This window comes from Saccopteryx bilineata, chromosome 10 (genome assembly GCF_036850765.1).
Source record: "Saccopteryx bilineata isolate mSacBil1 chromosome 10, mSacBil1_pri_phased_curated, whole genome shotgun sequence".
NCBI classification, from domain to species: Eukaryota; Metazoa; Chordata; class Mammalia; order Chiroptera; family Emballonuridae; genus Saccopteryx; species Saccopteryx bilineata.
The window spans coordinates 81769246-81793330 of record NC_089499.1 but is presented as its reverse complement, the minus strand read 5'-3'; the positions used below and the strand labels follow the sequence as shown (position 1 = coordinate 81793330).

Genomic DNA, 24085 nt, shown 5'->3' with positions numbered 1-24085 from the left:
CAGCTCACTCACAGTAAATATTCAACAAATATTGTCATTATAATCAGCATCATGGAAAACTAAGATACTGGAGTTAGATACAGTGAAGAATGTTCACTTATACCTTATTCCCTATCCCCAAACTATATCTGCTTGATTTTTAACTACCAAAAGAAAAAAAAAACTTGGTTTGAATGAAACATAAAGCCCCCAACTAGTTTTTTTTTTTTTAAGATTTTATTTTATTCATTTTAGAGAAGGGGGAGGGAGACAGAGAGAGAGAGAAGATGGGGGGGGGGAGCAGGAAGCATCAGCTCCCATATGTGCCTTGACCAGGCAAGCCCAGAGTTTTGAACTGGTGACCTCAGCATTTCCAGGTCGACACTTTATCTGCTGCGCCACCACAGTTCAGGCCGCACCCAATTAGTTTTATACAGGGATGTATGATGAATTCATCTTTAAATAAAAACAGTTCTTATACCAAAAATCATATATTTTTCAAAAAGCAAAACTAATTTTTCCATCAGGTGTAATATTAAAACCACATATCACTGATTATAGTCAAATTATTTCAGATATTTACCTACCATCAGGGGCAATTCTGACCTCTGGTACTTACGAGTTACAAACTATTTAATTGTTCAGTGCATTCTGTGCCTGTACTGTCTAAAAAGATAAAGTTTTAAGCTGATGCTGTTTAATTTGAAAATTTAACAGTTTTTACGACCAGTCAGAAACCTTTCTAGAGGAAAGTAACCTTTGTAATGAGCCGTGGGTCCCTACCACCTGCCTGCCTGTCTGCCGAGAGTTGGAGGTGGAGCTGATCTGGTGGCAGAGGTCCCACTGCTTGATGTTACAGAGTGAAGCAGTAACTGCCACAGAAATGCATTCACTCCCACACACACCACTATGGAGCTGGGGCCTCATGCATAGTAACCATGGTATTAAGGCAGGTTTTGTGGGGTTTCATACTAAAGCCTTAAATGGATAAATTTTAAAACTCTACCAACAATGACATTAGTACAAAAATTGGGTGACATTATGTATCATATAATTTTATACTAAAATAAATGCTTTAAACTTACATGAAAGGTTTTGTTTTCATTATAATTTAATTTTCAAAGCCTCCAATTTACATCATTTTGCCACTGTAATCCCTGTGTAATGAAATGATAATATCATTAAGCAATTACCACTATGATGTCAAGCAATGGGGAATGTTTTGAAAGGTAATTAGTGTGCTGGGTATAAAGTAATTTTCAATTATATTCTTGGATAGTGCAGAGTTTGTTTTTCCTCAAAATGTGAAATTGCTCTATTTAAAAACTGGCTACAGAAACTCTAAAAGGACAAATGAACAAATAAAACCATCCTCTCCTATCAGAATAAGAGCATCTGGTCAGGGGTCCAAATTATATTTTTACTCTTCTTCACATAATAAAGCCATTTCTAGTGAAATAAAATTGCCTTTCAGATAAGAATCTATTTACACATTTTCAGCTGCATCCACATTCAAATTGTTTAACAGCAATAAGAGAAGAAAAACTGACAGTCTGACCAGACGCAGCAACATTCGCTATTAGCCCCTTGGGTAGAGCTGATTCAGTGACTAGTCCCTCTGGGTCACCTCTGAACGTCAATTAATACAAATGTTTAATTATCTATATTTAATGCATTTTAAGTATAGACAATAGAAAAACTATATGCATAAGCTAAGTCTTCAAGTTTGAAAATAAATGATGTGGCACGAGTTTAACAGATTTCAAATTTCTGAATCAAGACACCATACTGGATTTTCGATTTTCTGACACTGCCATCTAGAACATTTTTTAAAAAAAAGTTAATGCATTTTCTCTCCTATAGATCTTGAGAACTGATTGACTGTATTTTTATGTGCATACTAATACACTATTTATTGTTTAAACAATTCAATGGTGAGGAATCACCACCGGGAACAGTCAGCCTTAGGATCAATAAAGATGACATTTTAGATAAGATTCTGGTGAAACCCAAGTGCTTAGGAACTCTACAACTGACATATCTCATGAGAGGGCAAAATTAACTTGCACTAAAACCTAAGGAAGTCCATTGTGAACTGCTGAATTTTGGTTTTCAGCAAATATGTACTCTCAAATGGGAGAAAGATAAATGATCAACAGTGGAATAAAACGAATGAAAAGATACTTTCTTCCCTTAGAAAGCTATATATTGTATTTTGGAAGGCAAATAACATGCTATGATTACAGTGCAGGTTTCATGGGGAAATAAGTATATCACCCCTGTCATAAAAACCAGTGGCTGTATTTTACTTGAAAGTGCCATTGAAAGTGACACATTAAAGGATTTAGAGATTAATTAGGAGTTAACTGCAATTTCATCCTTCCTGGGTAGTTTCCACTTTTAAATGTGTACAGCTTATCAAATCATCACATTGTACACCTTAAACTTCAATAAAGCTGGAAAAAACCCCACAAAACAAATGTGTGGCTTTCAATTCTGAACGCATTTTGTTTTGCATGAAGGAAGGTCCCTAGCCAGACTACTGACGTCAGAAGCCTACAAAGCCCAGTGTTTCTCAATGCAGGTTTCAGGCAAGGTGGCCACACTGCAGCTGGGGGTTGGGGAATGCATCCCAATCCCAGCAAGGGACGCTGGACATCCTGGGCCAAGAGCCCTTCTGGTGCATTTGTGGCTAAGTAGGTGGGTGTGGTTCTGAAATAAGGAAGAGTACCCTAGACATCAAAAATGTGTTTACTTCTCTGCTGGTGGGTTCCCTTCCAGTACTCTGGAAAACAAGACATCTCTTTATATCAGTGAGAGTGTTGAGCCTCCTCCCAAATCACTTCTATGCAGAGGAGACACTCCTGGGACCCTGCTAGCTGTATAAGAGGAAACATCTACTTATCTTGGCCTGGTAGCTCAGTTGGTTAGAGTGTTGTCCTGATATACCTAGGTTAGGGTTTGATCCCCAGTCAGGGCACATATAGGAATAAACCAATGAATGAATATGTGGAACAACAAATCAATGCTTTGCTCTCTCTCAAATAATCAATCAATCAATCAATCAATCAAAGAAAATCTCTCCCTACCTCATGGTTAATCAGAGAACAAAAGGCAATACTTATCTCATAGGGGAAAGGTTGGGGACTCTGGATTCAAGAATGTCATAAATACTAATGAATCATTTTACAAGCTGAGTTGAGGGTCTAAGGAGAATACTAAAGAGAGTACTTTTTTTACTCAGAAAGTTTCAAGAAAGAGAACCTCCTAAATTAAAAGAAATTGTAGTGGACACTTTAACTGTACAGTTCTTATTGATCTAACCGGAAATGCTGTGATCCTATTGCAGCATGGGGGTTAAGACTGGCCTAGCTCAGCATCCTGTTCCACATTCAGTGGGTCTGTGACCCAGGCTGTGACCTTAACCTCGCCTATAAGGTGGGGACACAGATAGCTCCGTGCCTGGTGGTGCTGGGACTAGTCATTATGAGGTAATGCACAAGAAAACTCAACTCAGTACTGTGCACATGGCGGGTGCTTTATTAATGCTGACTTCTAGTATTACTTTTAATCACCAATATTGCCTTTTTGGGGGAAGGTCTTCTTAACATCTTTAATAAATCTTCAAGATATGGGGAATATCCAAAGAGTATATATACCAAGTCATCCTCCTGTTTCCCATGGGCAGAAGCTTCACTCATCTGCTCAACAGATATTTATGGGGTGCTTACTATGTCCTAGGTGCCACTGAGGTTACCACAGCTGTTCGATGAAATGTAATGTGTGGTGAAGTAACTAATAAAACAGATTTTATATGGCTGCTGTCGACTCAGTATCAGGTAAATGTCAAACAATTGTGTGGATGACACAGGACTGTGAAAGCACCCCTCTGAGGAGCCCGAGCAGCGTGCAGCTTTCCCTCTCTCTGGCTGGCTGTGAGAAGGGGGAGTCTGTAACTTCTGTATTAGTAATTTAGATATTATATCTATAAAACAAGCGTCTGTTGCCTTTCATGTCACAAGTGCGGTCCATCAATGTTCATAAAGGAATATCTTATGTGGCTTTGCCAAACAAAAGGTACAAAAAATGTTATTTTTATGAGACTGGCCACTCCAAAGCCCCCTGAATGGCTCTTGTAGTCAAGATCTATGTGAACTGAGGTGAGGCTGCAGACCTGAGAGGGAAGCCATTATCATTCCACTTTGGAGCTATAGCATGAAAAATTTAGGGTCATGTCTGTAAAGGAACAAATATCAAAAACAAACAGACAACTATTTTTAAAGCAAAGTCCAGTTCAGTCTCAAAAGGTCAGTTTGGCAGTTTTCTTGAATAAAGTTCTGAAATCTTAACTTCCTATTTTTACATTTCAGATGAGCTCCAGGAAAACACATTTTACTAAGTGTTTAAAGGTCGTGCCTCCAGTAGTTGACAGTCACAGTGGATCTTGGCCCAGGAGGAGATGTGAAGAGCTGTGAAATGCCCCATCTAGTTGAATGGTGTGGAGCATGTGGCTGTTCCTGTTGGCTGGTCAGCCCTGTGGAAGCCGGGCTGTTCACTTTAAAGTGGCAGTTATGCTCTTGAGACATTCTGGCCGAGCAGAAACTATGGCTGTGACAAACTTGCACTGAATAAAGCAGGGCCTCAAAGGCCAGGTGTAACATGTGTACTCACTGTTCTCTGGCCTGGGGCAGGTTTTCTAGAATTACATCTTGGTCAGGCCAACTTTCCTGCTATTAAAATGCAGTTATGCCTCCAGCTGTCATCTATAACTCTTTTAACTGCTAAAATGCATGGGTCTAAGTTTAATTCTCTCATTGTTGAATTTTAGAAATATAGTTATACTGAAAAATTGAAATTAGGAAGAAAACTGAGTCAGATTTCAATGATTCACCCTACTTTGTTTTTTATGATCTCTGATGATCTCCATCTCTGATGGAGATGTGGTGGTGAAGCCCAACACTTCCTTGCTCTAAATCCCTGTGTCCATGTGCAAATGGGGCAATAATAGTACCTATCCTAGAAGGCTATTCAGAGAATTCAAGTATACATGGTGGTGTGAGTCACACGCAGATGAAATAAATGTTAGTTACTATTGATTTTATCCTAAAAGTCTGAAGATGGGAGACTACCATTCCATGACACAACCTTTAGAACAACCTTCATATCCCACTGCAATGGTTCTACAAAGAGGCACTGATGTGGAGGAAGCCTAGGTCCTGATCCCAGCTTGGGCTCTGACATTTGAGCTTGGGCAAGGTCAAACTGAAGAGGCTGAACTACATCCGTGTTTTTAACTGGCTCATCAGAGCCCAGGCAGGTTTCTGAGAGCCCCGCTCCCCTTTAGCCAGAGCAGTTCTGCTTTTCTCTTTTATATGTTGAGATTCCACACAAAATTTCATTTGAAAGGAAAGTTTTCACTGCTTATAAGTAAAGTGTAAGAGCCATTGCTTAATGTCATCTATAACTCTTTTAACGGCTAAAATGCATGGGTCTAAGTTTAATTCTCTCATTGTTGAATTTTAGAAATATAGTTATACTGAAAAATTGAAATTAGGAAGAAAACTGAGTCAGATTTCAATGATTCACCCTACTTTGTTTTTTATGATTGTGATAAAAAATGACAGTTTGAATATTTCTCTCCCTCTTTCCTTCCTTCATCCCTTCCTGTATTCCTTCTAGTGAGGGATCAGAATAGTTCATACACACCAGAAACTGCATGGGGTCTTAGGGACCCAGGAGTGAGCAAACTGACCAAGTCCCTGCTCTTAAAAACCCATAGGCTACTTAGGGAAAAATAGACAATAAAGAAGTAAACAACTCCCAAATTACAAATTGTGAAAAGGGTGTAAAGAAAATGTACAGAGTGAGATGAAAGTAACTAACCTACTCAAGTAAGATCATGTAGAAAGGCCCTCAGGGAAGTGGGCTACCGGCAAACAGCCAGGCCCCACAGGACTGGATTCAGTGATCTTGTCCATCATTCACCACCACCTCATTCCCGTGGTCTTGTCCTAGAAAGTCAACACAGTCACTGCATCCCTCAGTCACCCCCAAGGAGGCCGTGTGGCCACCTGTCATTTTGGACAGCTTGGGAAGGATGGGGAGGCAGGTCCAGGACTGAAACAGGTGACCAGAGGCCTAATTTTTTTTTCCTTAAAGAACTTAGCTACTGAATCCTTGAGATGTTTTGTTTTCTCTATTGATTAAAAATTCTCAATAGAATAATCTTCCAATTCCTGGTTTTGTGCATATTATTTTTTGAGTAACTAAACTATTTATTTTGGTTCAAAACCAAAAAATAGTATAAAAAAAGTGGTTGGGCTCTGAGGCCAAGAGGTTTGGATTCCAATCCCAGCTCTGTTAATGACTAGTTACCTGACTGGGCAGGTTATTAAAAAACTGTGCTTCAGTTTCCTTAGGGGTAAAAACAACCACACATACACAAAAGTAGCACATTCCTCATGGTGCTGCTGTGAGAGGTAAATGGACCAACATAGCACAGTGTCTGGCATACAGGAAGTGCTAAATTAATAGTATCATGAAACAGAAATCCAGGAGGAGTTCTAGACTACTCACACTGCACCTCCTCTCTCCTGATGAAAGAAATTGGATAATGAACCCATTATTTTTCTTTGACAAATACTTCATAAGAAGAGATGAAAATAGTATCTTCAGATATAAGTATGTGCCATGCTGTCTAAAACTAAGGCAATAATATGTAAAGATTAGCTAAATAAGAAACACTTTTAAAAAAAAATTTTTTTTTTTTTTTGGATTTTTCTGAAGCTAGAAACGGGGAGAGACAGTCAGACAGACTCCCGCATGTGCCCGAGGGGGCGATGCTCTGCCCCTCCAGGGCATCACTCTGCTGTGACCAGAGCCACTCTAGCGCCTGGGGCAGAGGCCAAGGAGCCATCCCCAGCGCCCGGGCCATCTTTGCTCCAATGAAGCCTTGGCTGCGGGAGGGGAAGAGAGAGACAGAGAGGAAGGAGGGGGGGTGGAGAAGCAAATGGGTGCTTCTCCTATGTGCCCTGGCTGGGAATCGAACCCGGGTCCCCTGCACACTAGGCCGACGCTCTACCGCTGAGCCAACCAGCCAGGGCCAAAGAGAGTGGTTCTTTTTATTTATTGTTTTTGTTTGTTTGTTTGTTTTTTTATGTGCCTTGACCGCGGGCCTTCAGCAGACCAGAAACACTTGTTTTTGATGCTATAAATTAACTACAAATGACCTGAAAATAGAAAAGGGGGAAGAGAATGCTGATAAAAATCTAGGGTGGGGCAATTCTAAGATGGCAGCAGAGTAGGCAGATGCACAGACTCCCAGTTCACACCACCAAATTGGATTACAAATTAATTTAGGAACAATTAATATGAAAAACCAACTCTGGACTACAAGAACAGCTCTCAAAAACCAGGGAGCAGAGAAGAAGCCACACTGAGCCTGGTAGGGAGTGCCGAGGAGCAGTGGATCTCTCCTGCTTACAGGAACGGAGGGACAGGGGTGAGGCTGAAAGCCCAGAATGGCTCTCATTCCAAGTAAAAGAGTAGAAAATATTGCTCATAGTCACTTGCATGGGGACCTGGGAACAAGGTGTGTTTAAAAGGTTTGCTTATCTTCCAAAAAGAAAGGGGGGGGGAGAGAAAGATAGATGGTGAAAGGCAGAGGAATGCATGGGAGGACCTGAGAAGCTGACTCATCCAGTGCTGGAGGTGGCCATAGCTGGGGGGAGGGTTTATCCTTCCACATAACACAAGACTAAGGTGGTTCTGGGTCACCCATCTCAAGATATCTCTCCAGCTCCAATCAGTGCAACAAGATACAGCTGAAAACAAGAAGTGGGGAGGAAGGGCAGTAACTCAGGTTTCCATGGAGATCTGAGATACATCTCCCCCTACTGAAGCTGAGAAAACAACCCGCCCCCAGAGAAAGTAACTGGCAAACTGGCAGATCAGGCCTTCAGAGTCTCAGGTTACACCCACTGCTTTCCTGGATACAGATTCAAATAAACCCCGTGCTGAGATCAGTAAACAAGATTACCATGTGTTAAGAAAACTGAGAAGAAAACAAACAAATCAAGACTTCAAAGCAGCTCTACTAGAAAAGCCAAATCCCACAGTGGATTGCAAATAACAGCTGATGCCAACCCAAGAAGACCTAGAAATAACACAACTGAAAACTGGAGGCAGATAACACCAAACCTAGACTCAACCAGCTCTACAAACAATACACCCCAAAACACAAACAATGAGAAGACAGAGAAGTGTAATCCAAATGAAACCACAAGAGAAACCTCCAGGAAATGAACTGAGTGATATGGAAATAACCAAACTTCCAGATGCAGAGTTTAAAATAATGATTGTTAGGATGCTTACGTATCTTAGAACAACAATGGATGGTAATTACAAACACCTAAATAAAGAAATAGCAAGTATAAAAAAGGACATTGAAATATTAAAAAAGAATCAGTCAGAGATGACAAATACAATATCAGAAATAAAGACCACAATGGAAGAATTAAAAACAGAATGGATGAAGCAGAGGATAAAATCAGTGAGTTGGAGGACAAGTTCAATGAGGCATGGAAGCAGAGCAGAAAAAAGCAACAAGACTTAAAAAGTCTGAGGAAAATCTTAGAGAGCTCTGTGACAACATGAAGAGAAATAACATCCACATCATATGGGTTCCTGAAGAAAAAGAGAAAGAACAAGGGATACAGACTTTGTTCAATCATATCATAGCTTAAAACTTCCATAAATTAATGCAGGAAAAACTCTTACAAGTTCAAGAAGCACAGAGAACTTCATTAAAAAGAAACCCAAAGAAATCTACACCAAGACACATCATAATTAAAATACCAAAACTAAGTGATAAAAAGAAAATATTAAAAGATTATAGAGAAAAAAAGGCTATCAATTACAAAGGAGCCCCCATAAGGATGACATCTAATTTATCAACAGAAATACTTGAGGCCAGAAGGGAATGGCAAGAAATATTCATAGTAATGCAGAACAAGAGCCTACAACCAAGACTACTTTATCCAGCAAGGCTATCGTTTAAAATTAAAGGAGAAATAAAAAGCTTCCCAGACAAAAAACCCCCCACAAAACTCAAAGAATTCATTACAACCAAACCAATGCTGCAGGAAATGTTAAGGGGCCTGTTTTAAACAGGTCAAAGTTGGAAAAGAATATAGCAAAAGAGAAATACAGCTTTAAAGAATAAAATGGCAATAAACAACTACATATCAATAATAACCTTAAATGTTATTGGATTTAATTAGATTAAATGATCCAATCAAAAGACATAGGGTAGCTGTATGGATAAGAAAACAGGACCCGTACATATGCTGTCTACAAGACACACACCTTAAATCAAAAGATGCACATAGACTAAAGGTAAAAGAATGGAAAAAATATTTCATGCAAATGGAAATGAAAAAAAGCTGGGAGAGCAGTACTTATATCAGACAAAATGGACTTTAAAACAAAGGCCAGAGTAAGAGATAAAGAAAGCCACTACATAATGATAAAGGGAGCAATCCAACAGGAAGATATAACCATTATAAATATCTATGCACCTAATATAGGAGCACCTAAATATATAAAGCAGACTTTGATGGATTCAAAGGACGAGATCAATAGCAATACTGTAATAGTAGGGGATTTCAATACCCCACTAACATCACTAGATAGATCCTCAAGAAAGAAAATTAACAAAGAAACAGCAGACTTAAAAGACATATTAGATCAACTTGATTTAGTAGATATCTTCAGAAGCTTTCACCCTAAAGCAGCAGAATATACATTCTTTTCAAGTGCTCATGGTACATTCTCTAGGATAGACCACATGTTAGGGCACAAAAGCAGTCTCAACAAATTTAAGAAGATTGAAATCATATCAAGCACTTTCTCTGATCAAAATGGCATGAAACTAAAAATCAACCACAACAGAAAAACTCAAAAATTTTCAAACACATGGAAACTAAATAGCAGCCTGTTAAATAATGAATTGATTAAGAATGAGATCGAAGAAGAAATAAAAAAATCCTAGAAACAAATGATAACGAGCATACAACAACTCAAAATTTATGGGACACAGCAAAAGCAGTAATGAGAGGGAAGTTCATAGCACTACAGGCATACTTTAAGAAGCTAGAGAAATTACAAATAAACAATTTAACCCAGCATCTCAGAGAACTAGAAAAAGAACAGCAAGTAAAACCCAGATGTAGTAGAAGGAAGGAAATAATATAGATCATTGCGGAAATAAATGACATAGAGGCCAAAGAAACAATACAGAGAATCAATGAAACCAGGAGCTGGTTCTTTGAAAAGGTAAACAAGATTGATGAACCTTTAACTAGACTCACAAAAAAAAAAAAAAAAAAAAAGAGAGAGAGAGAGAGAGGACTCAAATAAATAAAATTAGAAATGAGAGTGGAGAAATAACAAGTGACACAGCAGAAATACAAAATATTGTAAAAAATACTATGAAGAACTTTATGCCAAAAAACTAGACAACCTAGATGAAATGGACAAATTCCTTGAAACATACAATCTTCCAAAAATCAATCTGGAAGAATCAGAAAACCTAAACATACCGATTACACCAAATGAGATTGAAACAGTTATAAAAAAACTCCGAACAAAGAAAGGTCCTGGGCCCGATGGCTTCACAACTGAATTCTATAAAATATTCACAGAAGAACTCACTCCTATCCTTCTCAAGCTATTTCAAAAAATTCAAGAGGAAGGAATACTTCCAAACTCCTTTTATGAGGCAAGCATAATTCTGATTCCAAAACCAGGCAAAGACAACACAAAGAAAGAAAATTATAGGCCAATATCACTGATGAATATAGATGCTAAAATCCTCAACAAAATATTAGCAAACCGGATCCAGCAATGTATGAAAAAAAGCATACACCATGATCAAATGGGATTTATTCTGGGGAGGCAAAGCTGGTACAATATTTGCAAATCAATCAATGTGATTAATTACATAAACAAAAGGAAGGATAAAAGCCATATGATAATTTCAATAGATGCAGAAAAAGCATTTGATAAAATCAAGCACCCATTCAAGATCAAATTTCTCAGCAAATTGGGAGTACAGGGAACATACCTCAACATGATAAAAGCCATCTATGACAAACCCACAGCCAACATCATACACAGTGAGCAAAAATTAAAAGGAATCCCCTTAAGATCATGAACAAGGCAGGGGTGCCCCCTTTCACCACTCTTATTCTACATAGTTCTGGAAGTCCTAGCCACAGCAATCAGAAAAAATAAAAGGCATCCAAATTGGAAAAGAAGAAGTAAAACTATCATTATTTGCAGATGATATGATATTGTATATAGAAAACCCCAACGTCTCAGTCAAGAAACTACTGGACCTGAAAAATGAATTCAGGAAAGTGCAGGATATAAAATTAATACTCAGTAATCAGAGGCATTTTTATATGCCAACAATGAACTGTCAGAAGGAGAAATTCAGGAAACAATCCCCTTCACTACTGCAACCAAAAATATAAAGTACCTAGGAGTAAATTTAACCAAGGAGATTAAAGACTTGTACTCGGAAAATTATAAAACATTGATAAAAAAATCAAGGAAGATACAAAGAAGTGGAAGCAATACCGTGCTCATCGTTAGAAAGAATGAACACCATTAAAATGTCTATATTACCCAAAGCAATTTATAAATTCAATGCAATACATTAAAGTACCAATGAAATACTTCAAAGATATAAAACACATATTCCAAAAATTTATATGAAACCAAAAAAGAACACGAATAGCCTCAGCGATCTTGAAAAGGAAGAATGAAGTGAGAGGTATCACACTTCCTGATATCAAGTTATATTACAAGGCCATTGTACTCAAAACAGCCTGGTACTGGCATAAGAACAGGCATATAGATCAATGGAACAGAACAGAGAACCCAGAAATAAACCCACAGCTTTATGGACAACTGATATTTGACAAAGGAGGTAAGAGCATACAATGGAGTAAAGCTAGTCTCTTTAATAAATGGTGTTCGGAAAATTGGACATCTATCTGCAAAAAAAGTGAAACTAGACCACCAATTTACACCATTCACAAAAATAAACTCAAAATGGATAAAGGAATTAAATGTAAGCCGTGAAACCATAATCATCTTAGAAGAAAACATAGGCAGTAAGCTCTCTGACATCTCTCGCAGCAATATATTTGCTGATTTATCTCCATGGGCAAGTGAAATAAAAGACATAATAAACAAATGGGAGTAGTTCAAACTAAAAAGCTTCTGCACAGCTAAAGACAATAAGAACAGAATAAAAAGACAACCACACAATGGGAGAACATATTTTACAATACTTCTGATAAGGGGTTAATAACCAACATTTATAAAGAACTTGTAAAACTCAACACCAGGAAGACAAACAATCCAATCAAAAAATGGGCAAAATAAATGAACAGACACTTCTCCAAAGACGACATACAGATGGCCAATGGGCATATGAAAAAAAATTCTCAACGTCACTAATCATTGGAGAAATGCAAATTAAAAACAATGAGATATTACCTTACACCAGTCAAAATGGTGCTCATCAACAAAACAACACAGAATAAGTGTTGGCGAGGATGTGGAGAAAAGGGAACTCTCCTGCACTGCTGGTGGGAATGCAGACTGGTGCAGCCACTGTGGAAAACAGTATGGAGATTCCTCAAAACATTAAAAATCTAACTTCCTTTTGACCCAGCTATCCCATTTTTAGGAATATACCCCATGAACACCATAGCACTGTTCCAAAAGGAGAAATGCACCCCTATGTTTGTGGCAGCATTGTTCACAATAGCGAAGATCTGGAAACAGCCCAAGTGTCCGTCAGTGGACGAGTGGATTAAAAAGCTTTGGTACAGCCCTGGCCGGTTGGCTCAGCGGTAGAGCGTCGGCCTAGCGTGCGGAGGACCAGGGATCGATTCCCGGCCAGGGCACATAGGAGAAGCGCCCATTTGCTTCTCCACCCCTCTGCCGCGCTTTCCTCTCTGTCTCTCTCTTCCCCTCCCGCAGCCAAGGCTCCATTGGAGCAAAGATGGCCTGGGCGCTGGGCATGGCTCTGTGGCCTCTGCCTCAGGCGCTAGAGTGGCTCTGGTCGCAATATGGCGACGCCCAGGATGGGCAGAGCATCGCCCCCTGGGGGGCAGAGCACCGCCCCTGGTGGGCGTGCCGGGTGGATCCCGGTCGGGCGCATGCGGGAGTCTGTCTGACTGTCTCTCCCTGTTTCCAGCTTCAGAAAAATGAAAAAAAAAAAAAAAAAAAAAAAAGCTTTGGTATATATATACTATGGAATACTACTCAGCCATAAGAAATGATGACATTGGATTATTTGCAATAACATGGATGGACCTTGATAACATTATATGGAGTAAAATAAGTAAATGAGAAAAAACTAAGAACTATATGAATCCATACATAGATGGGACATAAAATTGAGACTCAGAGACATGGACAAGAATGTGATGGTAATGGGATGGGAGGAGAGGGAGGCGGTGGGGGGGAGGGGAAGGGCACTAAGAAAACCAGATAGAAGGTGATGGAAGACAATTGGACTTTGGGTGAGGGATATGCAACATAATCAAATGTCAAAGTAATCTGGAGATGTTTTCTCTGAACATATGTACCCTGAATTATCAATGTCATCCCATTAAGATTAATTAAAAAAAAAGTCTAGGGTGGTACAGAGAATGGGTGGCAGGTCTGGTTCACTTTAGCCAGAACATTTTTATAATTCTCTGAATTTAATTTATTAATTTGTCCTCATTGGAAGTCCTGTTTACCTGCATATAATTAATTGAGCTCCTGCTGTCAAAACATCACTTTGCAATGGTGATGTTAAGACATCCTTTCAGAACCCTCATACACTGTTGGTGGGAATGTAAAGTAGTACAACCATTATGGAAGAAAGTATGGTGGTTCCTCAAAAAACTGAAAATAGAACTACCTTATGACCCAGCAATCCCTCTACTGGGTATATACCCCCAAAACTCAGAAACATTGATACGTAAAGACACATGCAGCCCCATGTTCATTGCAGCATTGTTCACAGTGGCCAGGACATGGAAACAACCAAAAAGCCCATCAACAGACGACTGGATAAAGAAGATGTGGCACATGTACACTATGGAATACTACTCAGCCATAAGAAATGATGACATCGGATCATTTACAGCAAAATGGTGGGATCTTGATAACATTATACGAAGTGAAATAAGTAAATCAGAAAAAACCAGGAACTGCATTATTCCATACGTAGGTGGGACATAAAAGTGAAACTAAGAGACATTGATAAGAGTGTGGTGGTTACGGGGGGAGGGAGGAAAGGGAGAGGGAAAGGGGGAGGGGGAGGGGCACAAAGAGAACTAGATAGAAGGTGACAGAGGACAATCTGACTTTGGGTGATGGGTATGCAACATAATTGAAAGACAAGATAACCTGGACTTGTTGATCTTTGTATATATGTAACCTGATTTATTGATGTCACCCCATTAAAAAGTAAAATTATAATTAAAAAAAAAAAAAGACATCCTTTCAGCCACTTATCACTAATACATACCTCGTGTGCCCTTTGCTCAAGGACCATCCTCGCTGTTCCTGCGTACTTATTAGGACACTTTCCATAACCTACAACTTGTTCCCTCCCAGCAAGGTCTCCTTCTGACAGCCATGATTCTACTTTTCTGTCATAAGTAATTATAAATGAACACCTCTAAAAATGTTTCCAATTTGAGGGGCATAAGCTATTTCAGATAGTAAATCACAAAGACATCTCTGTCCTTTGGATGGCCAAAACATAGCACAAAGCTTTCACTCTGAATTATCTACATGTGAAAGAAAATGGATGTTCCACTTTCTCCCTGGGGCACTAGGAAAAAAGACACCCAAGAAACTGGTACCTTTGTTAGAGCAATTTATATTGGTTTCATTTTTTTTTAACCTTCTTCAAAATCCAACTCAGAAAACTGTCTCAGGGAGTCCTACTCTGAGGTCATTTGTCACTCCAATTATGCACTGTAGATCCTCTCATAACCCCCATCTCAAGCCCTCTGTTTCCACCAAAGATTCCTTCTGTTCTCTACACTCCTGACAATCATGTTCCCTGCTCATGGCCAGAAACTAATGGTCCATCTTTACAGCTCTGCCAACAAAGAGAGCCCCAGGCAAATTTTCATCCCCATTTCTTTCCAACTTTTCCATTAGTAACACTACTCAACATAGCTCTGTGCCAGCCTTTGCTTTATGTCAACTATAACTAAAAAAAAATTAAAAACTCCCAAATAACCCTTATATCCCTGCTGTAGTTCAGAATTAACAACAGAAGCATGTATCTCAGTGATATTGGAATACTGAGTCTGCTCTATAATAATACCAACAGCTAGGATTTGACAGACACTATTCTAAGTGCTTTGCATATAGTATAACTCATTGAATCTTTTTGAGAAACTTTCAGATGGGCCCCCTATCACTAGTCTTACTTTATAAAAGCAGTGACCAGAATTCATGAAGGTCACTCAGCAGGTAGCAATGAGATTCAGTGAAGGTCGATTGGACACCAAAGCCATGCTCTTACTCCTTAAACTAAATTTTATCCCGGCACTAATCTTTAGAAGAACAAGAACAATTTCTGTCATATTCTTCTTAGTTGTAAAGAACCCATCATTGTATAAAATGAGGCACAGGTTACCTATTTTGGGTGTGTGAACCTAACTGATCAGCATTTAATAAAAATAGTGGCATCTCAAAGAGACTGATTTTTCTCTTCATAGTTAATTATTTTTATTTTTCACGTGTAGCACTTTCCATACTCCCACCTTGAGCACTCAGACTTCCAGAAGAGTCCTGTTGCTGCTCCACTGGCTGCTGACTGGGAGGAACGATGGGCGGGCTCAGCATGTTTAACCAGTCCCTGAAAGAAAGGAGGAAGTAAGTGAACACACGTGTCTGTAATTCCATATGCAGATTTTACCATCCCCCCCAGAGGCAGATTAAGCTCAGTAGAGGCCCTGAGCGCAGAAGAAAATACTGGGCCCCTTGTCATTAGAAAACAGTGTTAAGTTGGGGTTTTGTGGGGCCCTTCAGAAGTCGGGGACCAGGGTGTGCACCCGGTGTGCCCGCCATTAAATCCGCCTCTGTTTCCCCTGGATTTTTAATTTCCTGGAGCTTCTACAAAGAAACATTTTTCCTCCTTCGTATTTCAGAAAGACAAGATGTTCAAAAATTAATACTCAGTTTTATAAATTGGTTAAAAGTCAATTACTTAACTAACGTCAGAGCTCCTTGACTTATCATGGGGCCCCTTCCTGATAAACCCATCATAAGGTAAAAATACTGTAAGTTGAAAATGCATATGATACATCTAAACTACTGATTGTCATAGCTTAGCCTGGCCTACTTTAAATGTGCTCAGAACACTTACATTGGCCTGTAGTTGGGCAAAGTCACCTAACACAAAGCCAATTTTATAGTAAAGTGTTGAATATCTCGTATAATTTATTATGCATATTGCTTTTGTACACTTGTAAAGTTGAAAAATCATTAAATCGAACTATCACAAAGTGAGGATTGTCTGTAGATATTCAATAAATACATCAGCTAAATAAAGATGACATTCTTCTCAAAGTCTATTATTGTTATTACACTATAGTACAGTTTTTCTCATATGAGAAAATTATTTCAATAACTCAGAAGAAATGCAGCAGAGACAAAGCTCCTTATAACCTTCAGGTAAGAAAGCCTGACAAAGTCTCATGCCATATATCATGAATGACAACATTCCACATGTGATTCAAAGCAGAAGTTAGTCTTGGAGAGCGACTACGAACCAGCCGCAATGGTGCGAGTCAGTCTGCATTAATTTGGGGCTCTACAGCAGCAGAAGGCGAGAGAAGGGAGAGTGAGAGGAGCCAGGTCCGTGAGTGACTCACTACTTCAATTCTCCTATTATGAACGGGGACAAAACCACTTCAGGACACCTCCCACGTTCCCTGTTCCTCTGCCTCCAACTTCCAACTGAATTTCCTGGTCCCCTGACTTTCCTTCCTCCTCCATTCTTTTCCAGTCCCCCGCTCCTCCAGTAGATAACTTGGGTGGGTATGATGTGAGGGTGACATCCAGAAAACGCATCATGTGTGATGTGCGTTCTACTTCAAGCCCTTCTCATTTCTAAACTTGCTCCTGCACCTTCTCAGGAGAAGGGAGCAAGCAGGGGAATGTGAAGAATTTTCCAACGTGAATCAATTTCTTGCAATGATATAGTACCCTGTGATCTACATTATTCTTCTCAGCAGGAGCCTGTCCTCATAAATAAGCAATTTCTTTCTAAATTTCTGTACTCCCCACAGCCCCTCTCTATAACTGGAGACAGTCCCAACCAGTAAGTAAGAGCACTGCCTCTCTAGGCCAATCCCAACTCTATGTTTCCCAACATAAGAACTTGGTCCAGTTACTTAACATTGTATGCTTCATCATAAAAAGGAGGTGATAATAGTATCTCAGGTGTTTTTGGTTAGGATTAATGAAAAAAAGAAAGGATGAAAAACATTTGGCATAACCCTCATTACAGAGTTGCACTCAATAAATTTCAGTTACGACCATCATCATCTTCAGTATCAGTGAAGATCATAATGTGACTTTACCTCCGATGAGAAACCAAAATAAAAATTGTATTCCATTGAAATTAAACCAGTACAGGATGGTAGAATTACTACAAGTCTATACAGTGAAAGTTTTCCTTGCAAAAGTCATGCATTCTTTTTGTATAAAAAGTACCTTAATGTAAAAATTACCCTTTCCTCTTTGATATTTTAAGATCCTCTCAGTGACTGCCCACCTCAGCTATCACTAGGTTATGGCTAGTGAATAAGCTAGTGAATAAATTCAATGCTGTGCAATTGAATTTCATAGTAACAAATTAAGGACACCAAAAAGAATTTGCCACAGACTTTCAAGCTATGGGGAATTTTCTGATAAGCACTTTTATTTAGTCCATTTAATTATAGTAGACCAAAAATTCCTACATTATAGATAATTACAAGGTCATACACAAATTACCAGCCCAGTGACTTCATTACTCAGGAACAGTGATGGAGAGCAAGGATGAACAGGAGAAAAGTAATGTTATCCTATGATGACACCCCCAGAGACAAACTGAAACTCTACACAATGGCAGTAGAAGCACCCACTCATGGTCCATGGACATGGGAAATGTGGTGGCAGGGGGGCTGTGTGATTGTTATAAAAATGAGACATTCGGCCCTGCCTGGTTGGTTCAGCAGTAGAGTTTTGGTCCAGTGTGTGGAAGTCCCGGGTTCGATTCCTGGCCAGGGCACACAGGAGAAGCACCCATCTGCTTCTCCACCCCCCCCCCCTTTCCTTTATCTATCTCTCTCTTCCCCTCCCACAGCCAAGGCTCCATTGGAGCAAAGTTGGGCTAGGCACTGAGGATGGCTCCATGGCCTCCTCCTCAGGTGCTAGAATGGCTCCAGTTGCATCGGAGCAACGCCCCAGATGGGCAGGGAGTCTGTCTCTCTGTTTCCCTGCTTCTCACTTCAGAAAATTACAAAAAAAAAAAAGAGCCCTGGCCGGTTGGCTCAGCGGTAGAGCGTCGGCCTAGCGTGCGGAGGACCCGGGTTCGATTCCCGGCCAGGGCACACAGGAGAAGCGCCTATTTGCTTCTCCACCCCTCCGCCGCGTTTTCCTCTCTGTCTCTCTCTTCCCCTCCCGCAGCCAAGGCTCCATTGGAGCAAAGATGGCCCGGGCGCTGGGGATGGCTCTGTGGCCTCTGCCTCAGGCGCTAGAGTGGCTCTGGTCGCAACATGGCGACGCCCAGGATGGGCAGAGCACCGCCCCCTGGTGGGCAGAGCATCGCCCCTGGTGGGCGTGCCGGGTGGATCCCGGTCGGGCGCATGCGGGAGTCTGTCTGACTGTCTCTCCCTGTTTCCAGCTTCAGAAAAATGAAAAGAAAAAAAAAAAAAAAGAAAAAGAGAGACATTCACTTCTCTTTTTTAAAATTATTTCATGCATTTAATACTTAAATGAGAAAATAAAAGAGGTACACAAAACTATATTGTTATGTTTTAAACTATTTATTAAAAATATTAAATAATACCTCACAAAAATAAAACTTATTTAAGTTATTTCTATATTGCTTCCATTTTTAAAATTTTTATTAATTTCTAATTTATTGTGTTTACATGGATTCAAGTATCCCACTGAATATAACTCCCACATCCCCCACCCCTGTGTCCCTTTTTATAACCCCTTTGCCCCCCTCCTTCTAACTCCCTACCCCTTCCTTCTAGGATTTGCTGTCCGACCTGACCTGTTATCTATACCTCTGTGTTACGTATAAATAGTTTCACTAATTCATTTACCTTCTCTGACCCCATCCTCTCATTCCCCTTCCCTCTGACTGCTGTTCCTCTGGTCCCTGTGACTCCGCCTCTGCCCCTATTCTGTTCCTCAGTTCACCTTGTTCATTAGATTCCACATATAAGTGAGATCATTTAATATTTTTCTTTCTCTGCCTGGCCTATTTCACTTAGCATAATAATCTCCAGGTCCATCCATGCCATTGCAAAATGTAGGATTTTCTTTTTTCATGGCTGCATAATATTCTATTGTGTATATGTACCACTGCTTTTTAATCCACTTGTTCACTGACAGACACTTTTGCTGTTTCCAGATATTGGCTATTATAAACAATGATGCAATAAACATGGGGGTGCATATCTCCTTTTGAATCAGACTTTTGGTATTCTTAGGACATATTCCTGAAGGTGGGATAGCTGGGTCAAAAGGCAGTTCCATTTTTAAGTTTTTTGAGGAAATACCATACTGCTTTCCACAGTGGCTACACCAGTCTGCATTCCCACCAGCAGTGCAGGAGGGTTCCCTTTTCTCCACATCCTCGTCAGCACTTACTGTGTGTTGATTTGTTCATGAGCACCATTCTGACAGGTGTGACATGATGTCTCATTTTAATGATGTTTAAATTTTCATTTCTCTGATGATTAGTGACATTGAACATTTTTTCATATGCCCTTGGCCATTTAAATGTCCTCTTTGGAGAAGTGTCTGTTCAGTTCTTTTGCCCATTTTTTGATTGGATTGTTTATCTTCCTGGTGTTGAGTTTTACAAGTTCTTTAAAAATTTTGGTTATTAACCCTTTATCAGACGTGAATATGTTCTCCCATTGTATGTGTTGTCTTTTTACTTTGTTCATGGTGTCTTTTGCTGTGTTTGATATAGTCCCATTTGTTCATCTTGTCCTTTATTTCACTTGCCCATGGAGATAAACCAGCAAAAATATTGCTACAAGAGATATCCGAGAACTTACTGCTTATGTTTTCTTCTAAGATGTTTATGGTTTCACGACTTACATTTAATTCTTCTTTCCAATTTGAGTTTATTTTTGTGAATGATATAAGTTGGTGGTCTAGTTTCATTTTTTTGCATATACCTGTCCAGTTTTCCCAACACTGTTTATTAAAGACTGTCTTTACTCCATTGTATGCTCTTACCTCCATTGTCAAATATCAATTGATCATAAAGGCATGGGATTATTTCTGGGTTCTCTGTTCTGTTTCATTGATCTGTATGCCTGTTCTTATGCCAGTACCAGGCTGTTTTGAGTACAATGGCCTTGTAGTATAACTTGATATCTGGAAGTGTGATACCTCCCACTTTATTCTTCATTTTCAAGATTGCTGAGGCTATTCATGTTCTCTTTTGGTTCCATATAAATTTTTGGAATATGTGTTCTATCTCTTTGAAGTGTGCCATTGGTATTTTAGTAGGAATTGAACTGAATTTATAGATTGTTTTGGGTAATATAGACATTTTAATGATGTTTATTCTTCCTATCCATGAACATGGTATATGCTTCCACTTGTTTGTATCTTCCTTGATTTCTTTTATCAGTGTTTTATAATTTTCTGAGTACAAGCCCTTTACCTCCATGGTTAAATTTACTTCTAGGTATTTCTGTTGTTGTTGCAATAGTGAAGCGGACTTTTTTTAAGGGGATTGTTTTTTAAATTTCTTTCAGACAGTTTATTGTTGGTGAATAAAAATGCCACTTATTTCTGAATATTAACTTTATATCCTGCCACCTTGCCAAATTCATTTATCAGGCCCAGTAGTTTTTTACTGAGACTTTAGGGTTTTCTTCTCTCTCTCTCTTTTTACAGAGACAGAGAGAGAGTCAGAGAGAGGGATAGATAGGGACAGACAGACAGAAACAGAGAGAGATGAGAAGCATCAATCATTAGTTTTTCGTTGTGACAGCTTAGTTGTTCATTGATTACTTTCTCATATGTGCCCTGACCGTGGGCCTTCAGCAGACTGAGTAAACCCTTGCTCAAGCCAGCAACCTTAGGTCCAAGCTGGTGAGCTTTTGCTCAAACCAGATGAGCTTGCACTCAAGCTGGCGACCATGGGATCTCGAACCTGGGCCCTCTGTATCCCAGTCTGATGCTCTATCCACTGCACAACCGCCTGGTCAGGCTTTAAGGTTTTCTATGTACAGTATCATATCATCAGCAACTAATGATAGTTTCCCAATTTGGGTGCTTTTTATTTCTTCTTGTCTGATTGCTGTGGCTAGTACTTCCAGACCTATGTTGAATAAGAGTGGTGAAAGGGGGCACCCCTGCCTCATTCCTGTTCTTAAGGGGATTCCTTTTAATTTTTGCCCATTGAGTATGATGTTGGCTGTGGGTTTGTTATAGATGGCCTTTATCATGTTGAGTTATGTTCCCTGTATTCCCACTTTGCTGAGAGTTTTGATCATAAATGGGTGCTGGATTTTATCAAATGTTTTTTCTGCACCTATTGATATTATCATGTGATTTTTCTCCTTCCTTTTGTTTATGTGATGAATCACATTGATTGATTTGTGAATACTGTACCAGCCTTGCCTTACCAGAATAAATCCCACTTGATCATGATGTATGATTTATTTCATGTATTGATGGATCTGGTTTGCTAATATTTTGTTGAGAACTTTAGCATCTAAGTTCATCAGGAATATTGGCCTATAGTTTTCTTTCTTTGTAGTGTCTTTATCTGGTTTTAGAATGAGTAATACTCTTGCCTCATAAAAGGAGCTGGGAAGTCTTCCCTCCTTTAGAATTTTTTGAAATAGCTTGAGAAGGATAGGTGTTAGTTCTTCTTTGAATATTTGGTAAAATTTACCTGTGAAGCCATCTGATCCAGGACTTTTGTTTGCTGGGAGGTTTTTTTTTTCATAATAATTTTATTTTTTTAATGGGGTGACATCAATAAATCAGGATACATATATTCAAAGATAACAAGTCCAGGTTATCTTGTCGTTCAATTATGTTGCATACCCATCACCCAAAGTCAGATTGTCCTCTGTCACCTTCTATCTTGTTTTCTTTGTGCCCCTCCCCCTCCCCCTTTCCCTCTCCCATTCCCCCTCCCCCCCCAACCACCACACTCTTATCAATGTCTCTTAGTTTCACTTTTATGTCCCACCTACGTATGGAATAATGCAGTTCCTGTTTTTTTCTGATTTACTTATTTTGCTTCGTATCATGTTATCAAGATCCCACCATTTTGCTGTAAATGTTCCAATGTCATCATTTCTTATGGCTGAGTAGTATTCCATAGTGTATATGTGCCACATCTTCTTTATCCAGTCATCTATTGACGGGATTTTTGGTTGTTTCCATGTCCTGGCCACTGTGAACAATGCTGCAATAAACATGGGGCTGCATGTGTCTTTACGTATCAATGTTTCTGAGTTTTGGGGGTATATACCCAGTAGAGGGATTGCTGGGTCATAAGGTAGTTCTATTTTCAGTTTTTTGAGGAACCACCATACTTTCTTCCATAATGGTTGTACTATTTTACATTCCCACCAACAGTGTATGAGGGTTCCTTTTTCTCCACAGCCTCTCCAACATTTGCTATTACCTGTCTTGTTAATAATAGCTAATCAAACAGGTGTGAAGTGGTATCTCATTGCAGTTTTGATTTGCATTTCTCTAATACCTAAAGAAGATGAGCATCTTTTCATATATCTGTTGGCCATTTGTATTTCTTCCTGGGAGAAGTGTCTGTTCATATCCTCTTCCCATTTTTTTATTGGATTGTTTGTTTGTTTATTGTTGAGTTTTATGAGTTCTTTGTATATTTTGGATATTAGGCCCTTATCTGAGCTGTTGTTTGAAAATATCATTTCCCATTTAGTTGGCTTTCTGTTTATTTTGTTATCAGTTTCTCTTGCTGAGCAAAAACTTCTTAGTCTGATGTAGTCCCATTCATTAATTTTTGCCTTCACTTCTCTTGCCTATGGAGTCAAATTCATAACATGCTCTTTAAAACCCAGGTCCATGAGTTGAGTACCTATGTCTTCTTCTATGTACTTAATTGTTTCAGGTCTTATGTTTAGATCTTTGATCCATTTTGAGTTAATTTTTGTACAGGGGGACAAACTGTAGTCCAGTTTCATTCTTTTGCATGTGGCTTTCCAGTTTTGCTGGGAGTTTTTTTTTGATAGCTGTTTCAATTTTATATGTTGTTATTGATCTGTTTAGATTTTCTGATTCTTTCAGGTTGAGTTTTGGAAGATTATATATTTCTAGGAATTTATCCATTTCACCTAGGTTGTCCATTTTTTTTTTTTTTTGCATACAGATCTTCATAGTATTTTCTTACAATCCTTTGTATTTCTGTGGTGTCAGTTTTTACTTCTCCACTTTCATATTTAATTTTATATAGATATCAATGTAAAATACCACATGCATATACATAAATAGCCTATGCATATGAAAAGACAGTTAGCTCCACTCATAATGCTCATAATGAAAACAAATGCAAATTGAAACTACTTTAAGATACCAGTGTTCATCTCTTATATTCAAAATCATTAAAAGCTTGTCAACATCTTTTTGTGACCTGGCTGTAAAGAAACCAGCACTATCATGCATTGCTGGTGGGAACACAGATGAGAGCAACCTGGTGGAAGGATTTGTCAATATCTAACAAAGCCAAGTGTGTATTTACCTTTTGTTCCAGGAATGCAACTTCTAG

At 39.1% G+C, this 24085-nt stretch overlaps 1 protein-coding gene across 11 annotated transcripts in view; it reads right to left on the bottom strand.

The window, feature by feature from the left end:
- Positions 1–24085, bottom strand: part of CFAP20DC (CFAP20 domain containing) — a 361344-nt gene that overhangs the window by 5023 nt on the left and 332236 nt on the right. For all 11 annotated transcript variants that reach the window (XM_066245008.1, XM_066245006.1, XM_066245013.1 and 8 more), the window contains one exon: positions 15837–15931. In XM_066245008.1, coding sequence (XP_066101105.1) covers positions 15837–15931 — 95 coding nt within the window. The remainder of the gene's footprint in view (positions 1–15836; positions 15932–24085) is intronic.